The sequence below is a fragment of the Oryctolagus cuniculus genome, chromosome 1 (assembly GCF_051225735.1).
Source record: "Oryctolagus cuniculus isolate XC-2025 breed Fujian yellow rabbit chromosome 1, ASM5122573v1, whole genome shotgun sequence".
Taxonomy (NCBI): Eukaryota; Metazoa; Chordata; class Mammalia; order Lagomorpha; family Leporidae; genus Oryctolagus; species Oryctolagus cuniculus.
In genome coordinates, this window is record NC_142867.1 from 64,260,143 (window position 1) to 64,285,319 (window position 25,177).

Here is a 25,177-nt window from a genome sequence, read left to right on the forward strand (position 1 = left end):
AAATATACAAAACAAGTCTGTTAAAAAACCATGATTTCATTTATTCATTTGAAAGGCAGAGTTAGACAGCAGAGGAGAGAGAGAATGAATCTTCTATCCATTGGTTTACTCTTCAAGTGGCTGTAATAGCCAGGGCTGGGCCAGTCTGAAGCCAGGAGCCAAGAGCATCTTTGGGGTCTCCCATGTGGGTGCAGGGGCTCAAGGGCTTGGGCCATCTTCCACTGCTTTCCCAGGTACATTGGCAGGGAGCTGGATTGGAAGTGGAGCAGCCAGGATAAGAACTTGTGCCCATATGGGATGCTAGCACTGTAGAAAGCAGCCTAAACTGCTGTACCATTTATATCTTTTCAGTGCTTCCTGTTTTGGTCTTAGCTATTGGTACTGAGACTGATTCTCTTAATTTGTGGACACAAACTCAATAGACACACTCTGCTTGCTAATTCTCAGCACCTAGCAAAGGGTCTTGTGAGTGGGGTTGGCTCAATAGGTACTTATTGAATTGAACAGTGTGGTTATTTTGATTATGGATTTTGCTTTTTAAAATGATGCCAGCATCCCACATGGGCTCTGGTTCATCTCTCAGCTGCTCCATTTCTAATCCAGCTCCCTGCTAATGGCCTGGGAAAAGCAGCAGAAGATGGCCCAAGTGCTTGGACCCCTACCACCCAAGTGGAAGAAGCTCCTGGCTCCTGGCTTCAGATCAGCCAAGCCATGGCCATTGCAGCCATTTGGGGAGTGAAGCAGTTTGTGAAACACCTATCTTTTTGTCTCTCTTTCTCTGTTAACTTTGACTTTCAAATAAGGAAATAAATGCATCTTTAAAAAAAAAAAACACCCTGCCCATTTGGAAATACTGTAAATCTGAAAGCGACTACAGATTTTGTTTTTTGGACTGCAGATTTTTGTAGCTACATTCTATTATTTACAACAGTTTACATTTATTTATTTATTTTATTTGAGAGGCAGTGTTACAGAGACAGAGTGGGAGAGCCAGAGAGAGAGAGAGAGAGAGCTTCTATCCACTGGTTCACACCCCAAGTAGCCACAATGGCTGGGGCTGGGCCAGGCTGAAGCTGGGAGTCAGGCACATTTTCTAGGTCTTCCACATGGCTGGCAGGAGCCCAAGTAACTGGGCCACATTCCACTGCTTTTCCCAGGTCATTAGCAGGGAACTGGATAGGACGTAGAGCAGCCGGTACTTGAACTGGCGCCCAAATGGGATGCTGACATCTTAGGCAGCAGCTTTATGTGCTACACCATGATGCCGGCTCCCATTATTTCTTTTCTTTGGAATTTTCATATTTCAAAACAAAGCCTGTTGGACTCCAAGGACTATTAGGCAGTTGGCACCAACTACTATGCCAAAGGTTAAGTGCATTTAATCTCTTTGTCTTTCAACATTTTCAGCATGGTCTCTTCACAATGAAAGGGGTCAAAATTTATTTCTGTACAACCCTGCAAGTGCTCATTGTGGGGAGCAACTCGGACTAGATTAAGTTACTGGAATTAAGACTTATTCTATGCATCTGCTCTCCCACAATATGGCGCTGAGAAGGGAGAAACAACTTCTACGCAGCTGCCTCTCGCCAATTTGATTGACTGAGCTGCAGGAGCTGATCCTGCTCCTGATTGGAGGAGAGCAGCGTACTCGGCGTGTGGGTAGCAGAGTTGGGATTGGTGGAAGAGGACTATAAAGGAGGAGAGAAACAACATGCACCAGGAACATCTAAGGGGAACATCTATCTGAAGGAACACCTGTGCAGCCCCCAAGAGAGCCGGCCGGCGGTGTGCCGCTCCCCCGCGGAAGTGGGGAAAGTGGCTAGGGGGAACCGCCCTTCCACGGAGGTGGAAGGGTCGGTAGCCAACCCAGGAAGAACCAGCAGCAAACCCGGGGAGGGCCGAGCAGACGAAAGAACAGCGCAGGGTCCTGTGTCGTTCCTCCACGAAGACGGGGAGCGACACTCATGTTCTTGGAGAGCTATACAGCAAAGTGGACACTCAGTCTGCCTTTGTATAATAGATGAAGACAGGGAGGTCATGTGAACACTGTCAACTACAGTTGGAAAAACAAAAGAAAACAAAAACAAACAAATAAAAAAAAAATGGGAGGAATAAAATTAGCCAATCTTAAGTACTATAGATTTCTGAACCAGTAACCCCATTTCTGAGATCTATGAGTATGTTACAGAAAAAATCTTTGATATGGAAAAAAGAGACATGTATAAAAATGTCTTTAAGAGCATTATTTAGAATAGTGAAAATCTGGAGGGACTCTAAATATTATATCTTATATATAAACCTTGTATCTAAATATAATAGTTAGGTGAATTTTGGCACAGCTTCCTGATGGAATACTACAAAGACATCAGAAGGCTGGTGATGAAGAGCATCCAGCACGTGGCATGTCAGGTGAGTAAGATGCCCAAATTCAACTTCATCTTGACAAATACAGTACAAAAGGAGTATTAGAGGAGGAATATATATCAAGTATATGAAATATATATCATGTCACAAACTACAAATATATATAATTTTTAGTTTTATTAGGAGTCAGTCTTTATTCTCTTCAGGAGGAAAAAGAGAGGACACCTCGCATCCCTCCCATGCCTTGCAGGGTCACCTTGCCCACGGATGGAGTCACTCACCCTGCCATGGAGACCACTCGGCTAGGCTATGTGCTGCTAGCAATGTGCCACAGATTCTGTTATCTGAGCCCCTGATTGCACTGGCACTCTCTGAAGACTGACCCAGCAGCTGCACCACATGGGGAGTTAGAGCAGGTGCCTCAGTGTTTGTTCCAGCTGCTATGCCAGAACAGGTAACCCAAGTGGCTTGCTTTCTTTATATATATATAACTTTTACTTACCAATTAAAACATAAATAAATCAATGAGAAAGTAAATACAACAGATTACTAACTGTGGTATATAAGTCTGAAGCTATTTATATAATTAATGACTATTAATTATATAATTATATAATAATAATTTATATTTATTTTTATTTTTATTATTTTTTATTTTTTGACAGGCAGAGTGGACAGTGAGAGAGAGAGACAGAGAGAAAGGTCTTCCTTTGCCGTTGGTTCACCCTCCAATGGCCGCCGCGGCCGGCGCGCTGCGGCCGGCGCACAGTGCTGATCCAATGGCAGGAGCCAGGAGCCAGGTGCTTTTCCTGGTCTCCCATGGGGTGCAGGGCCCAAGCACCTGGGCCATCCTCCACTGCACTCCCTGGCCACAGCAGAGAGCTGGCCTGGAAGAGGGGCAACCGGGACAGAATCTGGCGCCCCGACCGGGACTAGAACCTGGTGTGCCGGCGCCGCTAGGCGGAGGATTAGCCTAGTGAGCCGTGGCACCGGCCTAATTTATATATTTTTAAAAGACTTATTTACTTATTTGAAAGAGTTACAGAGAGAGAGAGAGAGAGACCTTCCATGAACTGGTTCATTCCCCAAATGGCTGCAACAGCCAGGGCTGGGCCAGGCTTAAGCCAGGAGCCAGGAGCTTCTTCTGGGTCTCCCATATGGGTGCAGGGACCCAGGGACTTGGGCTACAATCAGCTGCTTTCCCAAGCACAACAGCAGGGAACTGGATCAGAAGCAGAGCAGCTGGGACTTGAACAGGCGCCCATATGGAATGCTGCCACTGCAGACGGTGGCTTAACCTGCTGTGCCACGGTGCCAGTCCTGCTAGCTATTATTTACTTCTCTATTTTATTTTCTGTATAAATACAGTTATACTCTAAAATAAATATACTTTGAAAAGTTAGGTTGCAAACTGGGTATGGGATCATAGAAGGTAGAAAAATAAGAGGAGGAAGGGATGAGTGACATGAAAGCTGACTGGGTCACAGGTGGTATCCAATCTCAGGAAGCTGTGTGCAGGACCTGGTTTCCCACCAACTGTGAAACTACATCAGTAGACTGCTCACTTTTTAAAAAACTGTTGCTATATTCTGGGATACTTCTTTTTAAAAATTCTTTTCAATTCTATATTCTGTATTGCAGAGTCCTTTGCTTAACCCAAATAAGTACAGTTCCATACTTTGTCCACAAGGTAAACAGACTATATTTTTTTAAAAAAATTTATCTTCCATAAGGCACTTCTCAGTCACACTGTTAATGTCTAGTATTAATCATGTTTTTCCGATGACTAATGCTTTTGTTGGCATCTACAATGGAAGAAGAAATCTGGCCCCCGGAATGCGTATCTCTGCTTCACATTCCTCAGCCAGCCAGCTGTCAAGTGTGAAGAGATACAACCCCCTCTATGCTGCTATTTAAAAGCAGGTCAAATAAATATTGGGCACCCATTAAGCTATTTGTGCCTACATTCTTCCTTATTTATATCATCAGATCTCCCACAAAATAGAACTGCTCAGCTCAAAGAGCAGAGACAGGCGCTGAGGAATGAGCAGAGGGAAGAAACACAGGCCAGGACTGGGCAGCACCTCCTTCTCAGAGGATGTGCCCAGTCTCTCGATGAGCTCATGTCTGCACGCAGCGTCCTGGGGGCTCCTCCTTCATTCACTTACTTCCTACTCAGATGCCCTTCTTCATCTCCTGTTCACACTCTGTGAGGTCCATCTTAAATGACATTTTCTTCACGAGGCAAACTTCTCTGTTCTAGCTGGAACTGAGATTTTCTGATAGCATTTCACAGAATCATGAGATTGTGGAGTTAGAGGGAATCTTACAGTAATTTAAACCTCTCTTCCTTCACAAACCCTGGGAGAGGTGACTATTTTCTTTTTTTTTTAATAAAGATTTTTTTATTTATTTGAGAGATAAAGACAGTGAGAGGGAGAGACAGAGAGAGGTCTTCCATCCGTTGGTTCACTCCCCAATTGGCCGCAACAGTCAGAGCTGTGCCGATCCGAAGCTAGGAGCCAGGAGCTTCTTCCTGGGCTCCCACATGGGTGCAGGGGCCCAAGGACTTGGGCCATCTTCTACTGCTTTCCCAGGCCATAGCAGAGAGCTAGACTGGAAGTGGAGCAGCCGGGACTAGAACCAGTGCCTGTATGGGACTGCACCATGGTGCTAGCCCCGAGAGGTGACTACTTTCAAGGTGTGCTAATAAGTTAGGAGTAAGCAATTCTGAATTTGCCACAAGGTAGTTCAGTAATACACTGCCATGTACCACGAGCTCTGCCTGTTCTTCCAGTTGGTAAATGTTTTGAGCAGAGTAGTCAAATCTTGTGCATCTCTGATTTGCCCAGGAACTAAGCATGCAGTCAGGTGATTATGTGCCTGCCAGGCTGATTCAGACAGAAGAGGTGCTATCCCGAGCAAAGTCACAGGCTTCACTGGTGGGAAACAATGCTGCTGCAGAGGCCAAAAGCAAGTTTTTGCCTAGAATCTGCTGTTATCATAAACTCTGTAAATCAGAACAGCCTCAAGTAGATGGGAATTATAACTTCTAAAAGATTCAAGGGGAAGAGATATCAAACAACTCTGTTCTTATATAAACAGGGCAAGCTTTCCTAACCCCAAAGTCAAGTGGGTGATGTGTTTTTCCCCAGCTGGATTACCCTTAAAAGTGAAATAAAGGGGCCAGTGCTGTGGTGTGCTGCTGCCAGCGACACTGGCATCCCATATGTGTCCAGAGGCTCTACTTTTTTTTTTTTTTTTTTTTGACAGGCAGAGTGGACAGTGAGAGAGAGAGACAGAGAGAAAGGTCTTCCTTTTGCCGTTGGTTCACTCTCCAATGGCCGCCGCGGCTGGCGCGCTGCGGCCAGCGCACCGCGCTGATCCGATGGCAGGAGCCAGGTGCTTCTCCTGGTCTCCCGTGGGGTACAGGGCCCAAGCACTTGGGCCATCCTCCATTGCACTCCCTGGCCACAGCAGAGAGCTGGCCTGGAAGAGGGGCAACCAGGACAGAATCTGGCGCCCCGACCGAGATTAGAACCCGGTGTGCCGGCGCCGCAAGGCGGAGGATTAGCCTAGTGAGCTGCGGCGCCGGCCAAGAGGCTCCACTTTCGATCCAGCTCCCTGCTAATGGTCTGGGAAAAGCAGCAGAAGATGGTTCAAATGCTTGGGTCCCTGCTGTTCCTAAGGGAGACCCAGATGAAGTTCATGGCGCCTGACTTCAGCCTGGTCCACTGCTGGGCATTGTGGCCATCTGGAGACTGAACCAGCAGATGGATGTTTCTTCCTCTAACTCCGTCTTTCAGACAAATAAACACATCTTTTAAAAAAGTGAAATAAAAAATAAACCTTAGATTGTTTTTCTTTAAACATATACCATATGCATTTTTTAAAAAGATGTACCAGTGTACACCTATTAGAAAATCAGAATGCTATATGAAAAAAACTGACTAAATTCTCAGGAATGTTTTCAAATTCTGGCCAATTTTTCTAACAAGGATGCTTTACATAAGAGGGCCACAAGCATTAAAAAGATACTGTGGATATAGGGAGAAGCTGGGAGATCAGAGAGGTTTTCTTTTTTCTTTTTTTTATAGAGATTTTGAGAGAGACAGGGAGAGACAGAGAGAGAATGTTACATCTACTGTTTCAATCCCCAAATGGCCCCAAGTGCCAGAGCTGGGCCGATCCAAAGCCAGGAGCCAGGAGTCTCCTCTGGGTCTCCCATGTGGGTACAGGGGCTCAAGCACCTGGGCTATCCTCTGGTGCTTTCCCAGGTGTATTAGCAGGGAACTGGATCAGAAGTGGAGCAACTAGGACTCAAACCAGTGCCCACATGGGATGCTGGTGCTGTAGGCGGTGGCTTTATCTGCTAAGCCACAGAGCTGGCCCTGAGATTAGAGTTTTAGCTTTCAGTTTGCCACTATTCCAGACACTTATCCACCCATCCATCTAGTCATTCATTTATTTTTTAAAAGATTTATTTATTTATTTATTTTAAACACAGAGTTACAAGAAAGGAAAGATAGAGGGAGAGAGATCTTCCATCCACTGGTGCACTCCCTAAATGGCTGCAATGGCCAGTGCTGGGCCAGGCCAAAGCTAGAAGCTTCTTCTGGGTCTCCCACATGGATGCTAGGGCCCAAGTACTTGAACCATCTTCTGTTGCTTTCCCAGGCCCGTTAGAAGGGAGCTGGATCAGAAGTGGAGCAACCAAGACTCAAACTGGCACCCATATGGGATGCCAGCATTGCAAGCAGTGGCTTAACTTGCTATATCACAGTGCAGGTTCCTAGCCATTCATTTTGTTCTTCAACTAGCATTTATTAAATACATACAATATTCCAGGTTCCTTACTGTGCAGAGCAACAAACCAGGCAGATATGCCAACAGCATTCAGGAGAAGACAAACAAAAGAAAGCAAAGAAGACAAGTACTCCCTGTAGCAAATGCCACCATGGACATAAACGGGATGCTAGAGATGAAAGGGTGGGAGGTGGCCGTAGAAGTAATCACTTGAGTCTGGCCAGCTATGCATGCTGCACCCACCTAAGAAACAGCAGGCAACTCACTGCACTTCTCTGGTGTTCAGATCTCAAACACGAAAAACCTAAGGCTGAGCTGGGTGGCACCAGAGTAGAAACAGTCCTACATTTGAAGTAAGGAAATCTGTGCCCTGGTCTTGCTATAAAACCACCCTACCTGTACTGTCTCCCTGAGGAGAGGCTGTGAAAGCCCCTGGGAACTAAAGTTACTTTTAGACTAAGGCCACACTCTTTAAGAGTGTTCCTTTCATTTCTCCTCCCACCCCTGCCTCTCTCATAAAGATTTAATTATTTACTTGAGAGGCAGAGTTACAGACACACAGAGAGAGATCTTTCATCTGCTGGTTCACCCCCCAAGTGGTCACAATGGTCAGAGCTGGGCCAATTTGAAGCCAGGAGCCAGGAGCTTCTTCTGGGTCTCCCATATGCCCAAGGACTTGGGCCATCTTCTACTGCTTTCCCAGGTGCATTAGCAGGGAGCTGGATTGGAAGTGGAGCAGCCAAGACTCAAACTGGCACCCATATGGGATGCTGGCACTGCAGGTGGATGCTTAACCTACTACGCCACAGTGCTGACCCCTCCTTTTACAAAACTCTTCAGCTGTTGTTTTAACAATTCTCTTGATGTTTACTTTCACATTCACTACAGAAAACCTCAGAGAACTTCAGAAGCATTAAGTTGTCTATTCTACTATGTCCAGACAAGAAGCATACTCAATATATTTTTTCTTGCACATTAAAAATCCAAACAGCCCACACACTAGTTCCTTCCTTTCTCTTCTTCACCCTGCACTGGTTAAATCAATTGATAATAGGCAAAAGAAAACCCAGACCACTGCCAACCCACTATCTTTTCTTTTACATTTTAGCTAAGTTTGGCTACAGAGTTAAACAGCACCCTCCACGAATGCTGGTGCATCCCGTCCACGTACCGGGTGTAAGGTGCCGTTACTGGTCACCGCCGGGGGGCGCGCCCACCGCTCGTTTTCCAGCTCTTCCATCACCTGGCTCATGGCACTCTTCAGCCATGTGTCCACAGAAACACCGATCTGCTTCAGCAGGTCCAGCCGAGCCTCAGCTTTCAGCTTAATTATCTAAGAAAATCAAGAAAATGGCCAGAAATCAAGGCATTTTTTCCTCAGACTGGTTAAGTTACTCCTGCCTGATTGATTAATCTGAACAATCTTGATATTCACCAGCAGTTCTTCCTTGGCAGAGATGCAATTTTTTCCCTTGGTGAGGAGGGAGAGAACACAGACAGGAGGAATTGAGGCTTTCTGACAAGTGTTATAACTGGCAAACGTGACCTGCATTTTCCCAGGGGCATGGTACTGATGCATACCAGATACAACCTATGAATCAGAAGAGGTTAATGTGCCATAAAGTCTACTTGCTCCTCCTGCTAATGAGGCTATGCCTCAAAACACCCTGAAATCCTGCATTTTCAGTAGACTTTTTCTTTCTTGTGAATGATCAATCACACCCCTGACTGAGTGCAGAAGTAACCAATTTTTAACCTGGAGTAAAATACACTTGACAACTGGACACAATTATTTCCTTCTACTACTTCTCCTACTCGCCCTTGCTCCCACAGTGCTCCTCACTGTTCCTCACGTGCTCTCAAGCCCTTGTTCTATGCAGCTCCTCTGTGGACGATAACTTTGCATTGCTTTTTATGCCTTATGAACGGTTATCATTCTAGGGTCATTCCAAATATTACTCTTCTTTTTCCCTCCTTTTCGCTTCCCTTTCCCCTCCCTCCCTCCTTCCTTCCCTATATGGGCACAATGGCTGGGGCCTGGCCAGGCTAAAGCCAGGAGCCAGGAACTCCATCTGAGTCTCCCACATGGATGGCAGGGGCCTAAACACTTGGGCCACCATCTGCTGCTTTCCCAGGAGCCTTAGCAGGGAGCTATATCAGTAGCAGAACAGCTGGGAACCTGAACCCGCACTCTGATATGGGATGCTTAACCTGCTGCACCACAACAACACTGCTACCCTTTAATAACCATTTTTAATAATAAAGTGTTTCTCTTTAATAATAATTTTAAAAAGATTTGTTTATTTATTTGAAAGAGTTACACAGAGAGAGAAGGAGAGGCAGAGAAAAAGAGAGGTCGTCTATCTGTTGGTTCACTCCCCAATTGGCTGCAATGGCTGGAACTGTGCTGATCCGAAGCCAGGAGCCAGGGGCTTCCTCCGGGTCTTCCCACGTGGGTGCAGGGGCCCAAGGACATGGGCCATCTTATACTTCTTTCCCAGACCATAGCAGAGAGCTAGACCAGAAGTGGAGCAGCCGGGACTTGAACCTGTGGCCATATGGGATGCCGGCACTGCAGGCAGCAGCTCTACCCCTATGCCACAGTGCCGGCCCCTCTCTAATAATTCTAACATTGTTCAGCACAAGCTTTAAGAACTTCCCTTTTGATGTGGCTGCATTTGGCAATTGACAGTAATGTGCTTTGGCTTTTAAATTAAATTATTATGCAGTGGTCAAAAACAGAGGTTGAGAGTAAAAAGTTCTTATTCTCCAAATTCAAGATAGGAAATGATTGTCTGTTCTTTAGTCCTCATACCATAAATTATATATAAATAACCAAGAAACCAGTTTTTAACCTGTCTTAATCACATAGTGACTTCTTTGCTCCAATAGCCACGCCTCTAAGGTCAGCCAATCAGTGACAATGTACCACACTTCTAATAGGCAGACAATCAATCCCAGTCTCACCCCAGTAATTACACTTTTACTCCTTCTTCTAGTTTTCTGCCAATCCCTAAACACCATGACTAAAAGTGAGTCAACTTGGGACTGGCATTGTGGTGCACAGGTTAAACTGACCTGTGACACCACATGGCCATCTGTTTGAATCCCAGCCACTCCACTTTCATCAGCTCCCTGCTAATATGCCTGGGAAGACAGTGGAAGATTACCCAAGTGAAGTAGGCAGGCATACAGGCTAAAATTGATTAGGTTTGTGAGCTGGAAGACCACGCCTTCGCCACGCCCCTGTGTGACCCCACGCCCTACCTTACACCTTCACCATGTGCCTGTGTGACCTGATCCCTCTACCTGGCCACACCTGGGTGCCCACCAGCCAATCAGGTTAATTAACCACTCCCCTTTGGGAAGTGGTTTAAAAGCTTGGAACACAGTGTATCCCACCCTTCTCTTCTTCCCTGGCCTCTTGCCAAGTGGGAACTTGCTGTATTCCTGCGCTTCCAAGGCGTGTGGCCTTTGGGCCACCTGCCCTAGGCTTCCTGGCCTAGATGCTCCTCCACGTGGCTGGTTCCTAGTGCTCGGTATGAACCCAGATTTACCTCTCTCCCTTAATAAAGCTCTCACTCTCCTATGCATTTTTCTCACTAAATAAAAGCTTAAAATGTACCATGCTGCCTCGTTTATCTGTGCCGGTATTTAGAATTCTTCTCTAAATATTAGGCAAGAACCCTCTTGGGCTTATTAATATTGGGGATTTATTAATAAGCATATGGTAAAATCATATGGCACCCCAAATTCCGGTAGCATATGTGGCACCATAGATAGCACTTCTGGGGAACTCTAAAGGGCCACATTTTTGTATAAATTTTAGGGGGTCATGTCCGATTTCACAAGTGCTTGGTCCCCTGCTACCAAGGAGGGAGACCCAGATGGAATTTCAGATTCCTGGCTTTGGCCTGGCCAAGCCCTGGCCACTGTAACCATAGGGGGAATGAACCAGCAGATGTGAAGTAGGCAGGTGTACTCTAGTAGGCCAGACCTACGAGATGAGCCCCTGGAAAACCCAGATGCCGAATGGTTTACTGATGGCAGCAGCTATATGGATGAAGGAGTTAGAAAGGCAGGCTATGCCATAGTGGATCTTACTCAGACAATAGAAGCCCAAGCACCACCACACAATACTTCAGCCCAAAAGGCGCAGCTTATTGCATTGACTAGGGCTTCACAACTGGGAAAAGGCCAGCGAGTTAATATATATACGGATTCCAGATATGCTTTCCTTGTGTTACATGCAGCAATCTGGAAAGAGAAAGGCTTACTGACTGCAAAGAATTGCCCTGTTAAATATGGAAGAGAGATACTGGCTCTACTTCAGGCAGTACTGGAGCCTTTAGAAGTGGCCGTCATCCACTGCAAGGGACATCAGAAGGGAGATAATTATGTTAACCAGGGAAATGCACTAGCAGATAGAGCAGCTACACAGGAAAGTTTGGAAATGGCCCTTACACCTCAATCTGTGGAAGTGGCTAAGGAACCTCACTACACGGAGCCTGAGAATGAATGGGCCCAACAGTGGGGCTATATTAAAAACACAAATGGATGGTGGATGCTAAATCACAGAATTATGCTACCAATGGCCACTCAATGGAAAATTATGAAGGAGATACACAACTCTACCCACTTGGGAAGAGACGCCTTACTACAACTGGTCTCCTGAGCTTTTGGAGGAAAGGGACTAAATACGATCATAAAGGAAGTAATTCGCTCTTGCCCACTATGTTTACAGAACAACCCTAGCCATGTAAGGCCACCTCCCCTGTTGACTCCTGTGTAGAGGAGGGGAACAGACCCAGGTGAAGACTGACAGGTTGATTTTACCAATATGCCCCCAACAAGCAATTATAGGTACCTTCTAGTCTTTATTGACACTTTCACAGGATGTGGCATTCCCAATAGCAATTCTGGGGAACTTTAAAGGGCCACAATTTTGTATAGATTTTAGGGGGTCATATCCGATTTCAGATGCAATCTCTCTCTTTGTCCCTTTTCCCCTGCAACTCTGCCTTTCAAATCAATCTTTTTTTTTTTTTTTTAATTTATTTATTTGACAGAGTTAGGCAGTGAGAGAGAGAGAGAGAGAGACAGAGACAGAGAGAAAGGTCTTCCTTCCGCTGGTTCACTCTCCAAATGCCCGCTACGGCCAGCACTGTGCCGATTCGAAGCCAGGAGCCAGGTGCTTCTTCCTGGTCTCCCATGCGAGTGCAGGAGCCTAAGCACTTGGGCCATCCTCCACTGCCCTCCCTCCCGGGCCACAGCAGAGAGCTGGACTGGAAGAGGAGCAACCAGGACTAGAACCCAGTGCTCATATGGGATGCCAGCCCCGCAGGTGCCGGCCCCTCAAATCAATCTTTAAAAAGTATATAAATGTGTGTCAACTTCTAAAGCATTCACAGCTTTAAAAAATCCTTATCATTGGCTGGAGCCGCGGCTCACTAGGCTAATCCTCCGCCTTGCAGCGCTGGGTTCTAGTCCCGGTCGGGGCGCCGGATTCTGTCCCGGTTGCCCCTCTTCCAAGCCAGCTCTCTGCTGTGGCCAGGGAGTGCAGTGGAGGATGGCCCAAGTGCTTGGGCCCTGCACCCCATGGGAGACCAGGAAAAGCACCTGGCTCCTGCCATCGGATCAGCGCAGTGCGCCAGCCGCGGCGGCCATTGGAGGGTGAACCAACAGCAAAAGGAAGACCTTTCTCTCTGTCTCTCTCTCTCACTGTCCACTCTGCCTGTCAAAAAAAATAAAAATAAAAAAAAAGATAAAAAAAATTCCTTATCATTTAAAAATTATCTATTTACTTATTTGAGAGGCAGAGAAGAGAATTAGAGACAGAGAGTGAAGGTGGGGGAAGACAGAGAAACAAAAGAGCTCTCATCTACTGATTCAATCCCCAAATGGCCCAGATTTCCAGGGCTCTGAGCTGGGAACTTGATCCAAGTCTCCCACATGGGTGGTAAGAGCCCAACTACTTGAAACATCACTGCTGCCTCCCAGGGCCTGCATTAGCAGGAAGTTGGAATTGGAAGTGGGGCTAGGACTCTAACCCAGGCACTCTGATAAGGGACATGGGTGTCCAAGGAGTCTCTTAACCATTGTGCGAAATGCCTGCTTTCCAAGCATACTTTTAAATAACTTTTTTTTTTTTTTTGACAGAGTGGACAGTGAGAGAGAGAGAGACAGAGAGAAAGGTCTTCCTTTGCCATTGGTTCACCCTCCAATGGCCGCACGCTGCGGCTGGCACAGTATGCTGATCCGAAGCCAGGAGTCAGGTGCCTCCTCCTGGTCTCCCATGTGGGTGCAGGGCCCAAGGACTTGGGCCATCCTTCACTGCACTCCCGGGCCATAGCAGAGAGCTGGACTGGAAGAGGAGCAACCAGGACAGAATCCGGTGCCCCGACCAGGACTAGAACCCGGTGTGCCGGCGCTGCAGGTGGAGGATTAGCCTATTGAGCCGTGGCACCGGCCAAATAACTTCTTTTAAAAGAAGTGTTTTGCAGTTCTATTATTGGTTACATACACATTTAAGATTACTATATCTTGATGAACTGACGTTTAGGGATCATTATTAATTATTCTTCATTAATATTCCTTTTTATGAAATCTGTTTTATCTAGTATCATATAATCACTCAAGTTTTCTAACAATTAGTGCTTGTTCTCCTTCAGTAAATAATAGGTGAATTTTTTGCTCAGTTGTTTGTTTCATTTTTGCCTTTCAGCTGCTGTTTCCTGCCAAGCTCCCTGGAGTCTCTCTACAAGTGTCCTCAGGTTTTGGCCAAGAATGCAAATGGTAATTTATATGCAAATTTGAGGGCTGCCTAACATCCACCCTCCAGCCAAGAAGATTAAGGTTCTGCTAGAATTCTAGCTGTGCTGTAAAAAGCAACATATACTCCTGTAGTTCCATTCTTTCAAGAAGAAATTTCCCTCTAGTTTTTTACATGCTTTGGGTCATTTTCCAGTTCTATCAAATAGTTTTTGCTTTAATCTTGGATTGATAACTATAATCTAAAAGAATTGGGTATTTGCCAGTTCTCCAGTACTAGAAACAGAACCCCTGCAAAGATACATTCTTCTTTTAAAAAAATGATTTATTTTATTGGGGTCGACACTGTGACATAAAAGGTTAAACCTCTGATTGCAGTGCCGCCATCCCACATGGGCATCAGTTCAAATCCTGGTTGCTCCATTTCCGATCTAGCTTCCTGTTAATGGGCCTGGGAAAGCAGCATAAGATGGCCCAAGTCCTTGGGCCCCTGCACATATATGGGAGAACCAGAAGAAGATTCTAGCTCCTGACTTCAGCCTGACCCAGCAGCGTGGCGAAGGTATCAGGTAGGGGCATGAGGTCACACAGGGGCGTGGTGAAGGTGTGGTCTTCCAGCTCACAAACCTAATCAATTTTAGCCTGTATGCCTGCCTACTTCATTCCCCCCTCAGAGACTCCAGACCTTAATCTTAAGGGGATGTTGATGGGCATTGAGTCACCATCTTCTGTAGCTGCTTCCTGCTGATTAGGCGCGCAGACCCTGCCTGTTCTCGGTCTGGAAGTCTCTGCCTACCTCATCTAATGAGTTCACTTCACGAGCTGGAGCTCTTTCAGTCACCGCCATCCTCCGTGTCATTATTCTCAGAAGCTGCTGGGTTCTGCTGGGTTATTTTAGATATAAATGAAGGTCCATTGTCACTCTGGAGTGACCATGGGAGTCCAAAGCATGGCACAATGTCTTTCAACAAGGCTTTAAACACCTCATGTGCTTTCTCCATTTGGGTCGGGAGTGAAACAGTGGATGGATGATTTCTCTCTCTCTCTCTCCCTTTCTCTCTGTAATTCTGACTTTCAAATAAACAAATAAATCTAAAAAAAGGCTAAGTTTGGGCAAAAACATTGAAACTCAAACAGTTTTTTATAATACGCATTTTCATGAACTTTCTGAAGATCTTATGTATAGACTCCAACAATTTTCTTTGCAAAAATAAACTTAATTTTTAAGTATAATTCAATCTTTCTATTAACTTTTTGAAATATCTGAGGATAAAAATGATAATACATCATGATCAAATGGTATTTATCTCTGAATTATAAGGCAGATTTAACACCTGGAAATTAATCAGTATAGTTTACTATATCAAGAGAATAAAGGGAGGTCGGTGTATAATGGGTAAAGCTGCTGCCTGCACTGTCAGCTTCCCATATGGGTGCCGCTTAGAGTCCTAGCTACTCTGATGTGGCCTGGAAAAGTAGTGAAGGATGGCCTAGGTCCTTGGACCTTTGCACCCATGTGGGAGACCAGAAGATGCTCCTGGCTCCTGGCTTTGGATCAGCCCAGCTCCGGCTGTTGTGGCCATTTGAGGAGTGAACCAGCAGAGGGAAGACTTCTCTCTCTCTGCCTCTCTGTAACTCTTCCTTTCAAATATACAAGTAATTTTTTTAAAAGAGAGAGAATAAAGGGAAAAAATGAAATGTGTTTAAATAGATATAGAGGGGCCGGCATTGTGGCACAGTAGGTTAATCCTCCGCCTGCGGCGCCGGCATCCCATATGGGCGCCAGTTATAGTCCCGGCTGCTCTTCTTCCAATCCAGCTCTCTGCTGTGGCCTGGGAAAGCAGTAGAAGATGGCCCAAGTCTTTGGGCCCCTGCACCCGTATGGGAGACCAGAGGAAGCTCCTGGCTCCTGGCTCCGGATCAGCGCAGCTCCAGCTGTTGTGGCCATTTGGGGAGTGAACCAGCGGATGGAAGACCTTCCTCTCTATCTCTACCTCTCACTGTCTGTAACTCTAACTCTCAAATAAATAAAAATAAAATCTTAAAAAAAATAGATATAGAAAGATATTGGACAAAATTCAATACCTGTATTCATTGTAAAAGAAAAGAAAAAAACTTCTCTTCAACTTGATAAAGGACACTTAACAAAAATCTAGAGCCAACACTGAGTTTAATGATGAAAGTCTAACTGTTTTCTTTCAATATCAGGAAAAAGACATGGATTTTGGTGCTTTACCACTTCTATTCATTATTTAATAGTGGAGTAAGACAAGAAAAAGAAATAAGAGGCAAACAATGAAAATAAGGAAGTAAAACTGCTAGAAAACACAATCACAAGCAGAGAACATCCTAATGAATCACCAAAAAACCATAAGAACTAATACGTGATTTAGGTAAGAACACAGAATACAAGGTCAATATAAGAATCATTTTCATTATGACATACTAACAACAAATAACTGTAAAATGAAATTTAAAAATATAATTTACAATAGCATCAAAGACATAAAAGACTTAGGGATCTAATTTAACAAAATGTAAAGACCTTTACACCAAAAATTCTACAACACTGTGAAGGAAAATAAGAATGTCACGTTTACGAGCCGGAAGACTCAACATTGTTAAGTCAGTTCTCGAATTATAGACTGCATGCAACCTCAGTCAAAGCCCCAGCAGCCTTGTTGTAGGACAGCCGATAGAAAAGAATAGTTGAGTTTTAGATATAAATTAGTACTAAGAAAAAGATCCTTGTTGGAGGATGCATAGCACTTTACAGGCTACTTAATACCATGAAGAAAGGATCACACAGTGTAGAGCTCTTCCTATAGATCTGCAGCTTAGTCCTGCTAAGCCACACAGTCAAGGATGAGCATGTCGGCAGTGCCTTTTCCCACAAAGACACTGGGGACAGGCTCCAGTGAACATGTCCCTGTTTATTCACAGGCATGTACATTATAAAGGGCAAGTAGAAGGGGCGTAACTAACTCTGGGGAATGCTAACTATAGGACAGAACTAACACTGGCGCCAATATGCGTATCCAATCAGCTTGAAGATACCTGATTGGTAGAAGACTGGGGCAGGGAGAAATGTACCTGGGCTCAGCTAACTCCTGAGATCGCCCACATCTTCCATTACACCAAAGAAGAATTACTGAAAATTTTTAGGTACCTTTGATTTTTCATGTTAATGTGACACTCATTTCATTGTCAAAAAGAGAGAGAACCCCTAACATTTCAAATAAGATAAAATTTAAACATGCAAATAAAAATAAACTGTCTCCTGGGATAACACAAGCATAAATCCCATCAAAAAAGACACCATTTAAAATTATTGGTTTCTTGGCAAGCTGCTTTTTCAAAATAAGTAGTTTTAAATTGTGGGAAAAATTCACATCTTAACTGTTTTAAACACACAGTTCAGTGGTATTAAATATATTCTTACTGTTGTATAACCATCACCTTCATCCATCTCCAGATCTCTTCCATCTTGCAAAACTGAAACTCCATACATTAAAAAACAACTCCCCAGTCACCCTTCCTCTGGCTGCACCATTCCACCTCCTGTTTCTCTGACTCTGACTACTTAAAGTACCTCCTACAAGTAGAATCATACAGTATTTTTCTTTTGTGACTGGCTTATTTATAGCCACTCCTGCTTTTTACTTATATGGACTATCTTTCTTCATGCATCCACTTTTTTATTTTTTTATTTTTTATTTTATTTTATTTTTTTGACAGGCAGAGCGGACAGTGAGAGAGAGAGACAGAGAGAAAGGTCTTTCTTTTGCCGTTGGTTCACCCTCCAATGGCCACCGCGGCTGGCGCGCTGCAGCCGGTGCACCGCGCTGATCCGATGGCAGGAGCCAGGTGCTTCTCCTGGTCTCCCATGTGGGTGCAGGGCCCAAGCACTTGGGCCATCCTCCACTGCACTCCCGGGCTGCAGCAGAGAGCTGGCCTGGAAGAGGGGCGACCGGGACAGAATCCGGCGCCCCGACCGGGACTAGAACCTGGTGTGCCAGCGCTGCAAGGCGGAGGATTAGCCTAGTGAGCCGCGGCGCCGGCCCATGCATCCACTTTTAACATATTTGTGTCTTTGGATTTAACCTGAGTCTCTTACACATAGCACATGATCAGAGCACGTTTTTATGTCAATCTCTGTCTTTTGATTGGAGAGTTCAAGTCGTTTACATTTAAAGTAATTACTGGTGCCGGCGCTGTGGTGTAGCAGGTAGAGCCATCGCCTGCAGTGCCGGTGTCCCATATGGGCGCCAGTTCGAGTCCCAGCTGCTCCACTTCCGATTCAGCTCTCTGTTATGGCCTGGGAAAAGCAGTAGAAGATGGCCCAAGTCCTTGGGCCTCTGCACTCGCATGGGAGACCTGAAGAGGCTTCTGGCTTCGGACCGGCCCAGCTCTGGCTGTTGGAAGACATCTGGGGAGTGAACCAATGGATGGAAGACCTCTCTCTCTCTCTGACTCTGCCTCTCTATAATTCTGCATTTCAAATAAGCAATTTTTTAAAAAAATATAAAGTACTTACTTTTTTTTTTGACAGACAGAGTGGACAGTGAGAGAAGGAGACAGAGAGAAAGGTCTTCCTTTACCGTTGGTTCACCCCCGAAATGGCCGCGCACTGATCTGAAGCCAGGAGCCAGGTGCTTATCCTGGTCTCCCATGCGGGTGCAGGGCCCAAGCACTTGGGCCATCCTCCACTGCACTCCTGGGCCACAGCAGAGAGCTGGCCTGGAAGAGGGGCAACCAGGACAGAATCCAGGGCCCCGACCAGGACTAGAACCCGGTGTGCCGGCTCCGCAGGCAGAGGATTAGCCTAGTGAGCCGCAGCGCCAGCCAAAAGTAATTACTGATAAGGTGGTTTTTGTTCAGGTTGATTTTCGTTAAATTTATTTATTTGAAATGCAGAGCCAGAGAGAGAGAGAGAGAGAGAAAGAGAATCTTTCATATATTAGTTCACCCCCCAAATGTCTGCAATTGCCAGGTTTGGGCAAGGCTGAAGGTAGGCTGAAGAAACTCCATCCTGGTCTCCCATATGGGTGGCAGGGGCCTAAGCACTTGGGTTATCTTCTGTTGCCTCCACAGGTACTTTAGCAGAAAGCTCAGTGGGAAGTGGGGTAGCCCAAATTGACCAGCACTCTGATATGATATGCTGGCATACCAAGAGGCAGCCTAACCTACTGTACCACAACTCAGGCCTGGTATTGATTTGATTATTATTATTTTTCTGAGTGAAATATTTTAATTCCCTTCTCATTTCATTTTTTAGATTATGTGTATATTCATAGCTTTTTAAAATTATATTTTATCACTGGATTATATTTAATATCCTAATGTTGAAATACTCTCAAGTAAGCTACATTTAAAAAATTCAAAAACCAAATATCAGGTCAAGAATATTATTATTAAAGTTTAACTAAGGGGCAACTGTTGTGGCACAGTGGGTTAAGCTACCTCCTTTGACACAAGCATCCCATATGAGTGTCAGTTCAAGTCTCAGTTGCTCCACTTTCAAGCCAGCTCCCTGCTAATGTACCAGGGAAGGCAGTGGAAGATGGCCCAAGCACTTGGTCCTCTGCCACTCATGTGGGAGACCTGGATGGAGTTCCAGGCTCCTCGCTTTGCCTAGCCACAGCTGCTGTGGCCATTTAGGAAGTAAACCAAAGGATGCTTACAGATCTCTGTCTCTCCCTCTCTTTCTTTCACTCTGCCTTTCAAATAACAATAAAATTAAAAAACAATTTAACTTAAGCAGTTGTTGCCTCATTTCAATCCTTGGGTTGGTTGATGCTGTAGACAGTGCCTCTGCTAGGACAAAAACTCATGGAAATCAAAGAGATCGTGCTAAGTAACAGTTTGTTCATAAGTATATGCCTACTGTTTTCATCAGTCTCTGGCACACAGAAGTTCTCATTAGGTTATTGAATTAATCAACTAGTGAATTTGTCACAAATTAATCAGCCTAGGGCCGGCGCCGTGGCTCACTAGGCTAATCCTCCTCCTTGTGGCGATGGCACACCGGGTTCTAGTCCCGGTCGGGGCGCCGGGTTCTGTCCCGGTTGCCCCTCTTCCAGGCCAGCTCTCTGCTGTGGCCAGGGAGTGCAGTGGAGGATGGCCCAAGTGCTTGGGCCCTGCACCCCATGGGAGACCAGGAGAAGCACCTGGCTCCTGCATTCGGATCAGCGCGGTGCACCGGCCGTGGCGGCCATTGGAGGGTGAACCAACAGCAAAGGAAGAACTTTCTCTCTGTTTCTCTCTCTCACTGTCCACTCTGCCTGTGTAAAAAAAAAAAAAAAAAAAAAAGACTGGATGAAGCAACCAGGGAATGTATCAATCCTGTTAGCAGGACTTTGAAAAACAAACATGAAGGATGTAATGAAATTTAACAAGATTTCTCTCTTTTGTGTAGGTTTTGATAACAAAGTAAGGAAGACAAAAACCAATGCAAACGATATACAGGAAGAGAAAAGGAAAAATTTACCGATAAAAATAATTATTGTCAATTCCTTTGAAGGCTCTTGTGGTCTAGCCTATCCAAAAATTTCTTTCAACAATCCCCAATAAATAAGCCCTCAGAATTGCCAGTTAATCTTAGCGAGGCTATTTTTATGTCTGGTAAGTGGAAATTAAGAGAAAGATCACTAAGATAACAGCAAGTAGGGCCAGCACTGTGGCATAGCAGGTAAAGCCGCTGCCTGCAGTGCCAGCATCCAATAAGGGCACCAGTTCGAGTCCTGGCTGCTCCACTTCTGATTCTGCTCTCTGCTATGGCCTGGGAAAGCAGAGAAGATGGCCCAAGTCCCTGCACCCGCGTGGGAGACCTGGAAAAAGCTCCTGGTTCCTGGCTGCGGATCAGCCCAGCTCTGGCTGTTGTGGCCACTTGGGGAGTGAACCAGCAGATGGAAGAGATCTCTGTCTCTGGCTCTGCCTCTCCTTAACTCTGTCTTTCAAATAAATAAACAAATCTTTTAAAAAATTAACAGCAAGATAAATTTTTTAGATATTCAAATCCAAGATAATGAATCTAGCATCATGGTTTTAGAGTATCCCCTATTTTTGGTAAGAAAACTAGAGTATCCCCTATTTTTGGTAAGAAAACTATCTTAGAATATAGACCTAAATACTTGCATTAGGAGAGGTGAGACATTTTGTTATGGGAACCTTGCTTCATATTTTTAGCCTTAAATTAACACAGTGTAGGTTAACATATTCATGGAAAAAATGGGCCATTCATTCAGCTTAAATGAGGACTCTGTGTGCCTGATACCACTGCTGCCATTGGGGGTGAGGGAGGGTTTGGTAGAGTTACCAGACAGTGACAGCATGCATGGAGTCTGGAAATGGAAAATATAAGAACATAACCCTCCAAAGACTTCTGAGACTTGTCCCAAAATAATTTCTCCTGCTCCACCAAGGCTCTGAAACTGGCTTCATCCACAGTGTGGAGAAACAAACAACAGGAAAAACTCTTCTGCCACAAGCCAATGTTTCTCAAACTAGGCAAGCGCCTGCCAACAGTTTTTGGCTAGCACCCCAGGGTGGTTGTTTGGCCATGACCCTGAATTCAGAGAGGAAAATGTTTACTCATTGTACACCCTGCCCTCCTCATCGCCGAGGCTGCAGGTTAGACCGTGTCAGGAATGAAGGTGAGGTGGGGTTACTAGGGGTTCTCTAGACAGGGCAGAAGACAAGTCTGTTGAGGTTCAGATCACTTCCATGACGCTAAGCTTCCTTACCCATCACCTCACAACCACTGAAACACTTCCTCAGCACCTCGAGTCCTGTGGGAGTGTCTGAAAATCATTAGTTAACAAGAATTCCTTCTAAAGAGCCCCTTGCAAACACTTGCCTAGCATCTTCTTGTACACTTACAGGGCTGTACTATGTTCAAGGAGTCCTTATTCTGTTGTTGGAAAAGATCTGACAACTATAAAGCAGCTGATTGTTATAAATATTTCTTAATACCAAACTCAAACTTGCCTCCTTTATATCTTCATCTTTTGGTTCAACTTCTGCCTTTGTAGGTTTCATAGCCTAAGTCTGTGCTATCCCTGTTTCTCTAATTAATTATATGCAAGAGTGGTTCAAAACTTTTGTGGGGAATGGAAAGAAAAGAGAAGTTTACTTGGGGCTGGCACCGAGGCGTAGTAGGATAAGTCTCTGCCTGCAGCACCAGCATCCCATATGAGTGCTGGTTGATGACCCAGCTGTTCCTCTTCTGATCCAGCTCTCTGCTATGGCCCAAGTGCTTGGGCCCCTCCACCTGCATGGGAGACCTGGAGGAAACTCCTGGCTCCTGGCTTGGGATCAGCCCAGCCCTGGCTGTTGTGCCCATCTAGGGAGTAAACCAGTAGATGGAAAACCTCTCTCTGTCTCTCTCTGTAACTCAGCCTCTCAAATAAATAAATCTTTGAAGAAATTAAATAAAAGATAAATTTAAAAAGAGAAGTTTATTTCAGTGCAAAAAATTTTGTAATTCATTCATATGAGGGGTCTCTAAAAGTTTACAGAAAATATGTACTATGAAAATACTATGCATGGATTTCAAGTGTGGCAGTAGATTAGAGTGGAAGATTTTTGTAAGGAAATGTGGTAGAAAATAAGTAAATTAACTCTGCTTAGGGCCAGCTCACAGAGGACCTGTGTGCATTATATGCATATGTATCTACGCAGCTACAACATAGTGAAGGGATTTGCAGGTGGACATTTACAAAAAAGACTGAGAGTACCCAGCCCTCAGCAGACTGTGTTCTTGTTAGGAAGGCACAAGAAAATATGACCGAGACTGAGAGCTGAGTGCTCAGTGGTAGTCTGTGCCCACAACTGAAGGAGCCCTGGGGACCTGGCCTTCCTTGGTTAATATTTCCTTGCTTTCCATTTTCAATTTCTTCCCCTCCAGAGCATGGAATATAAGCCTAGGTATATGAACTCTGGATATTATATACACAACGTACATTTTTTGAAGGTTTCACAGCTTCCATAAAATTCCCTGACTACCCTACTTTTTTAATCAAAAAAGATTAAAATCCACTTTTCCCCTTCTCTGCTTAACCAAACATTTCTTATTCTTAAAAGCCCAGCTTACGCCCCTTGGCCAAGGAATCTTTCATGTGGAGATCCTCTAGGCTCTGACCTCACATATGTCAATTAATCCACAGTTAATTTGACTGATTTATTATGTATTTTATGGAGAATTTAAAATTAGTATTTTCATTGTGACCTAATTCTTCTTAAAATTTTTATTATAATGTTTATCTATTTATTTTCATCTACTGGAAAGGCGGAGGGCAGCACTGTGGCACCAGTGGGTTAAGACACTGCCTGCAACATGTCAGTTCAAGTCCCAGCTACTCTGTTTCTAATCCAGCTCCCTGATAACATGCCTGGAAAAGCAGTGGAAGATGGCCCAGGTGCCTGGGCCCTTTCCACCCATGTAGGTGGCCAGGATGGAGTTCCAGGCTCCTGGAGTTGACCTGGCCCAGCCCCGGCCATTGAGGCCTTTTGGGGAGTGAAACAGAGGATGGAAGATCTTTCTGTTTCTCCCTCTCCCTCTGCCTTTCAAAATAAATAAATAAATATTTTTAAAAAATATTTAAAAGGCAGGGGTGGGAAGTAGGGGCAAGTAGGGTGTCCATGTGCTGGTTCACTCCCCAGATATAACAGGCAGGGCTCTACCAAGCTGAATCCAGGAGCCGGGAACTCCATCTGGGTCTCTCACACGGGTAGCAGGAGCTCAGCACTTGAGCCACCATCTACTGCCTCCCAGGATGTATTAGCAGGAAGCTAGATCAGCAATAGAAATGCCAGGACTTAAAACCTCACTCCGATATGGGATGTGGAGTCGCAAACTCTAACCTGCTACACCAGAACACTGTCCCTTAATTCTTCTGTTATTAAATGTTTGTGATTTAAACTCTTCACAATAGGTTCCGTGTTTTTGTTGTTACACTCATCGGCACTATCTTCTATAAAACAGGTAGTCAATAAACAAAACTGTGGACACAGATAAAGATGGTGACTCATCTTCAACAAATGCATAGCAACTCAGTCTTTTTTTTTTTTTTTTTTTTTTTTGACAGGCAGAGTGGACAGCGAGAGAGAGAGAGACAGAGAGAAAGGTCTTCCTTTTGCCGTTGGTTCACCCTCCAATGGCCGCCACAGCCGGCGTGCTGCGCTGATCCAAAGCCAAGAGCCAGGTGCTTCTCCTGGTCTCCCATGTGGGTGCAGGGCCCAAGCACTTGGGCCATCCTCCACTGCCTTCCAGAGCCACAGCAGAGAGCTGGCCTGGAAGAGGGGCAACCGGGACAGAATCTGGCGCCCCGATGTGTGCTAGAACCGGTGTGCCGGCACCGCAGGCGGAGGATTAGCCTATTGAGCTGCAGCGCTGGCCTAGCAACTCAGTCTTAAAGATGTTTACTGGGGCCGGTGCTGTGGTGCAGTAGGTTAAGCCTCTGCCTGCGACATCAGCATCTCATATGTGCACTGGTTCTAGTCCTGGCTGTTCCTCTTCTGATCCAGCTTTCTACTATGGCCTGGGAAAGCAGTAGAAGATGGCCCAGGCACTTGGGCCCATGCACCCTGAGGGAGACCCAGAAGAAGCTCCTGGCTCCTGGCTCTTGGCTTCAGATCAGTGCATCTCTAGCTATTGTGGCCATTTGGGGAGTGAACCAGCAGATGGAAGACCTTTCTGTCTCTCCCTCTTACTGTCTGTAACTCCACTTCTCAAATAAATACATAAAATCTTAAAAAAAAAATGCATACCACAGCTGTGACACTGTCATTGGAGCTGGGAAAAATGCCACAATGAGCTGCACCTTACCTCTGCTTTACGAATATTTTCTCTAGCTTCATCTATTTTTTGTTCCAGCTCTACTCGGCTTTGTTCTGATACGGCAACTCCATGGCCTTCCAGATCATTCAGAACCTATTAAAGAAAATAGGAAAATGTCACTTTTTTCTTCCCATCTTTTTGCCTTAAGTGACTAGAGTATTTTGTTAATTCAAAAGGCTTAAGTGACTAACTGCCATGATTGTTTTCAAACTTTGCCTTATTTATTTAATTAAAAAATTACTTTTAAATAATTATACTCACAGCAAGTTGCAAAACCAGTACAGACAGTCTCCTCACCCAGGTTTCCCCAGTGGTGACAGCTTATATAAATACAGAGTCCCCGGGTGATACCTTCCAAGATCCCAGTGGACGTGTAAACCTTCAGAAAACACCAAA

The 25,177-nt window shown here is 45.1% G+C and overlaps 1 protein-coding gene across 7 annotated transcripts in view; it reads right to left on the bottom strand.

Moving 5' to 3' along the window:
• The window catches only part of FCHSD2 (FCH and double SH3 domains 2), a 314,783-nt gene that overhangs the window by 20,286 nt on the left and 269,320 nt on the right, over positions 1-25,177 (bottom strand). For all 7 annotated transcript variants that reach the window (XM_089330417.1, XM_089330431.1, XM_002708714.6 and 4 more), the window contains 2 exons: positions 24,770-24,874; positions 8,342-8,503 (listed from right to left, as the gene is read on the bottom strand). In XM_089330417.1, coding sequence (XP_089186543.1) covers positions 8,342-8,503; positions 24,770-24,874 — 267 coding nt within the window. The remainder of the gene's footprint in view (positions 1-8,341; positions 8,504-24,769; positions 24,875-25,177) is intronic.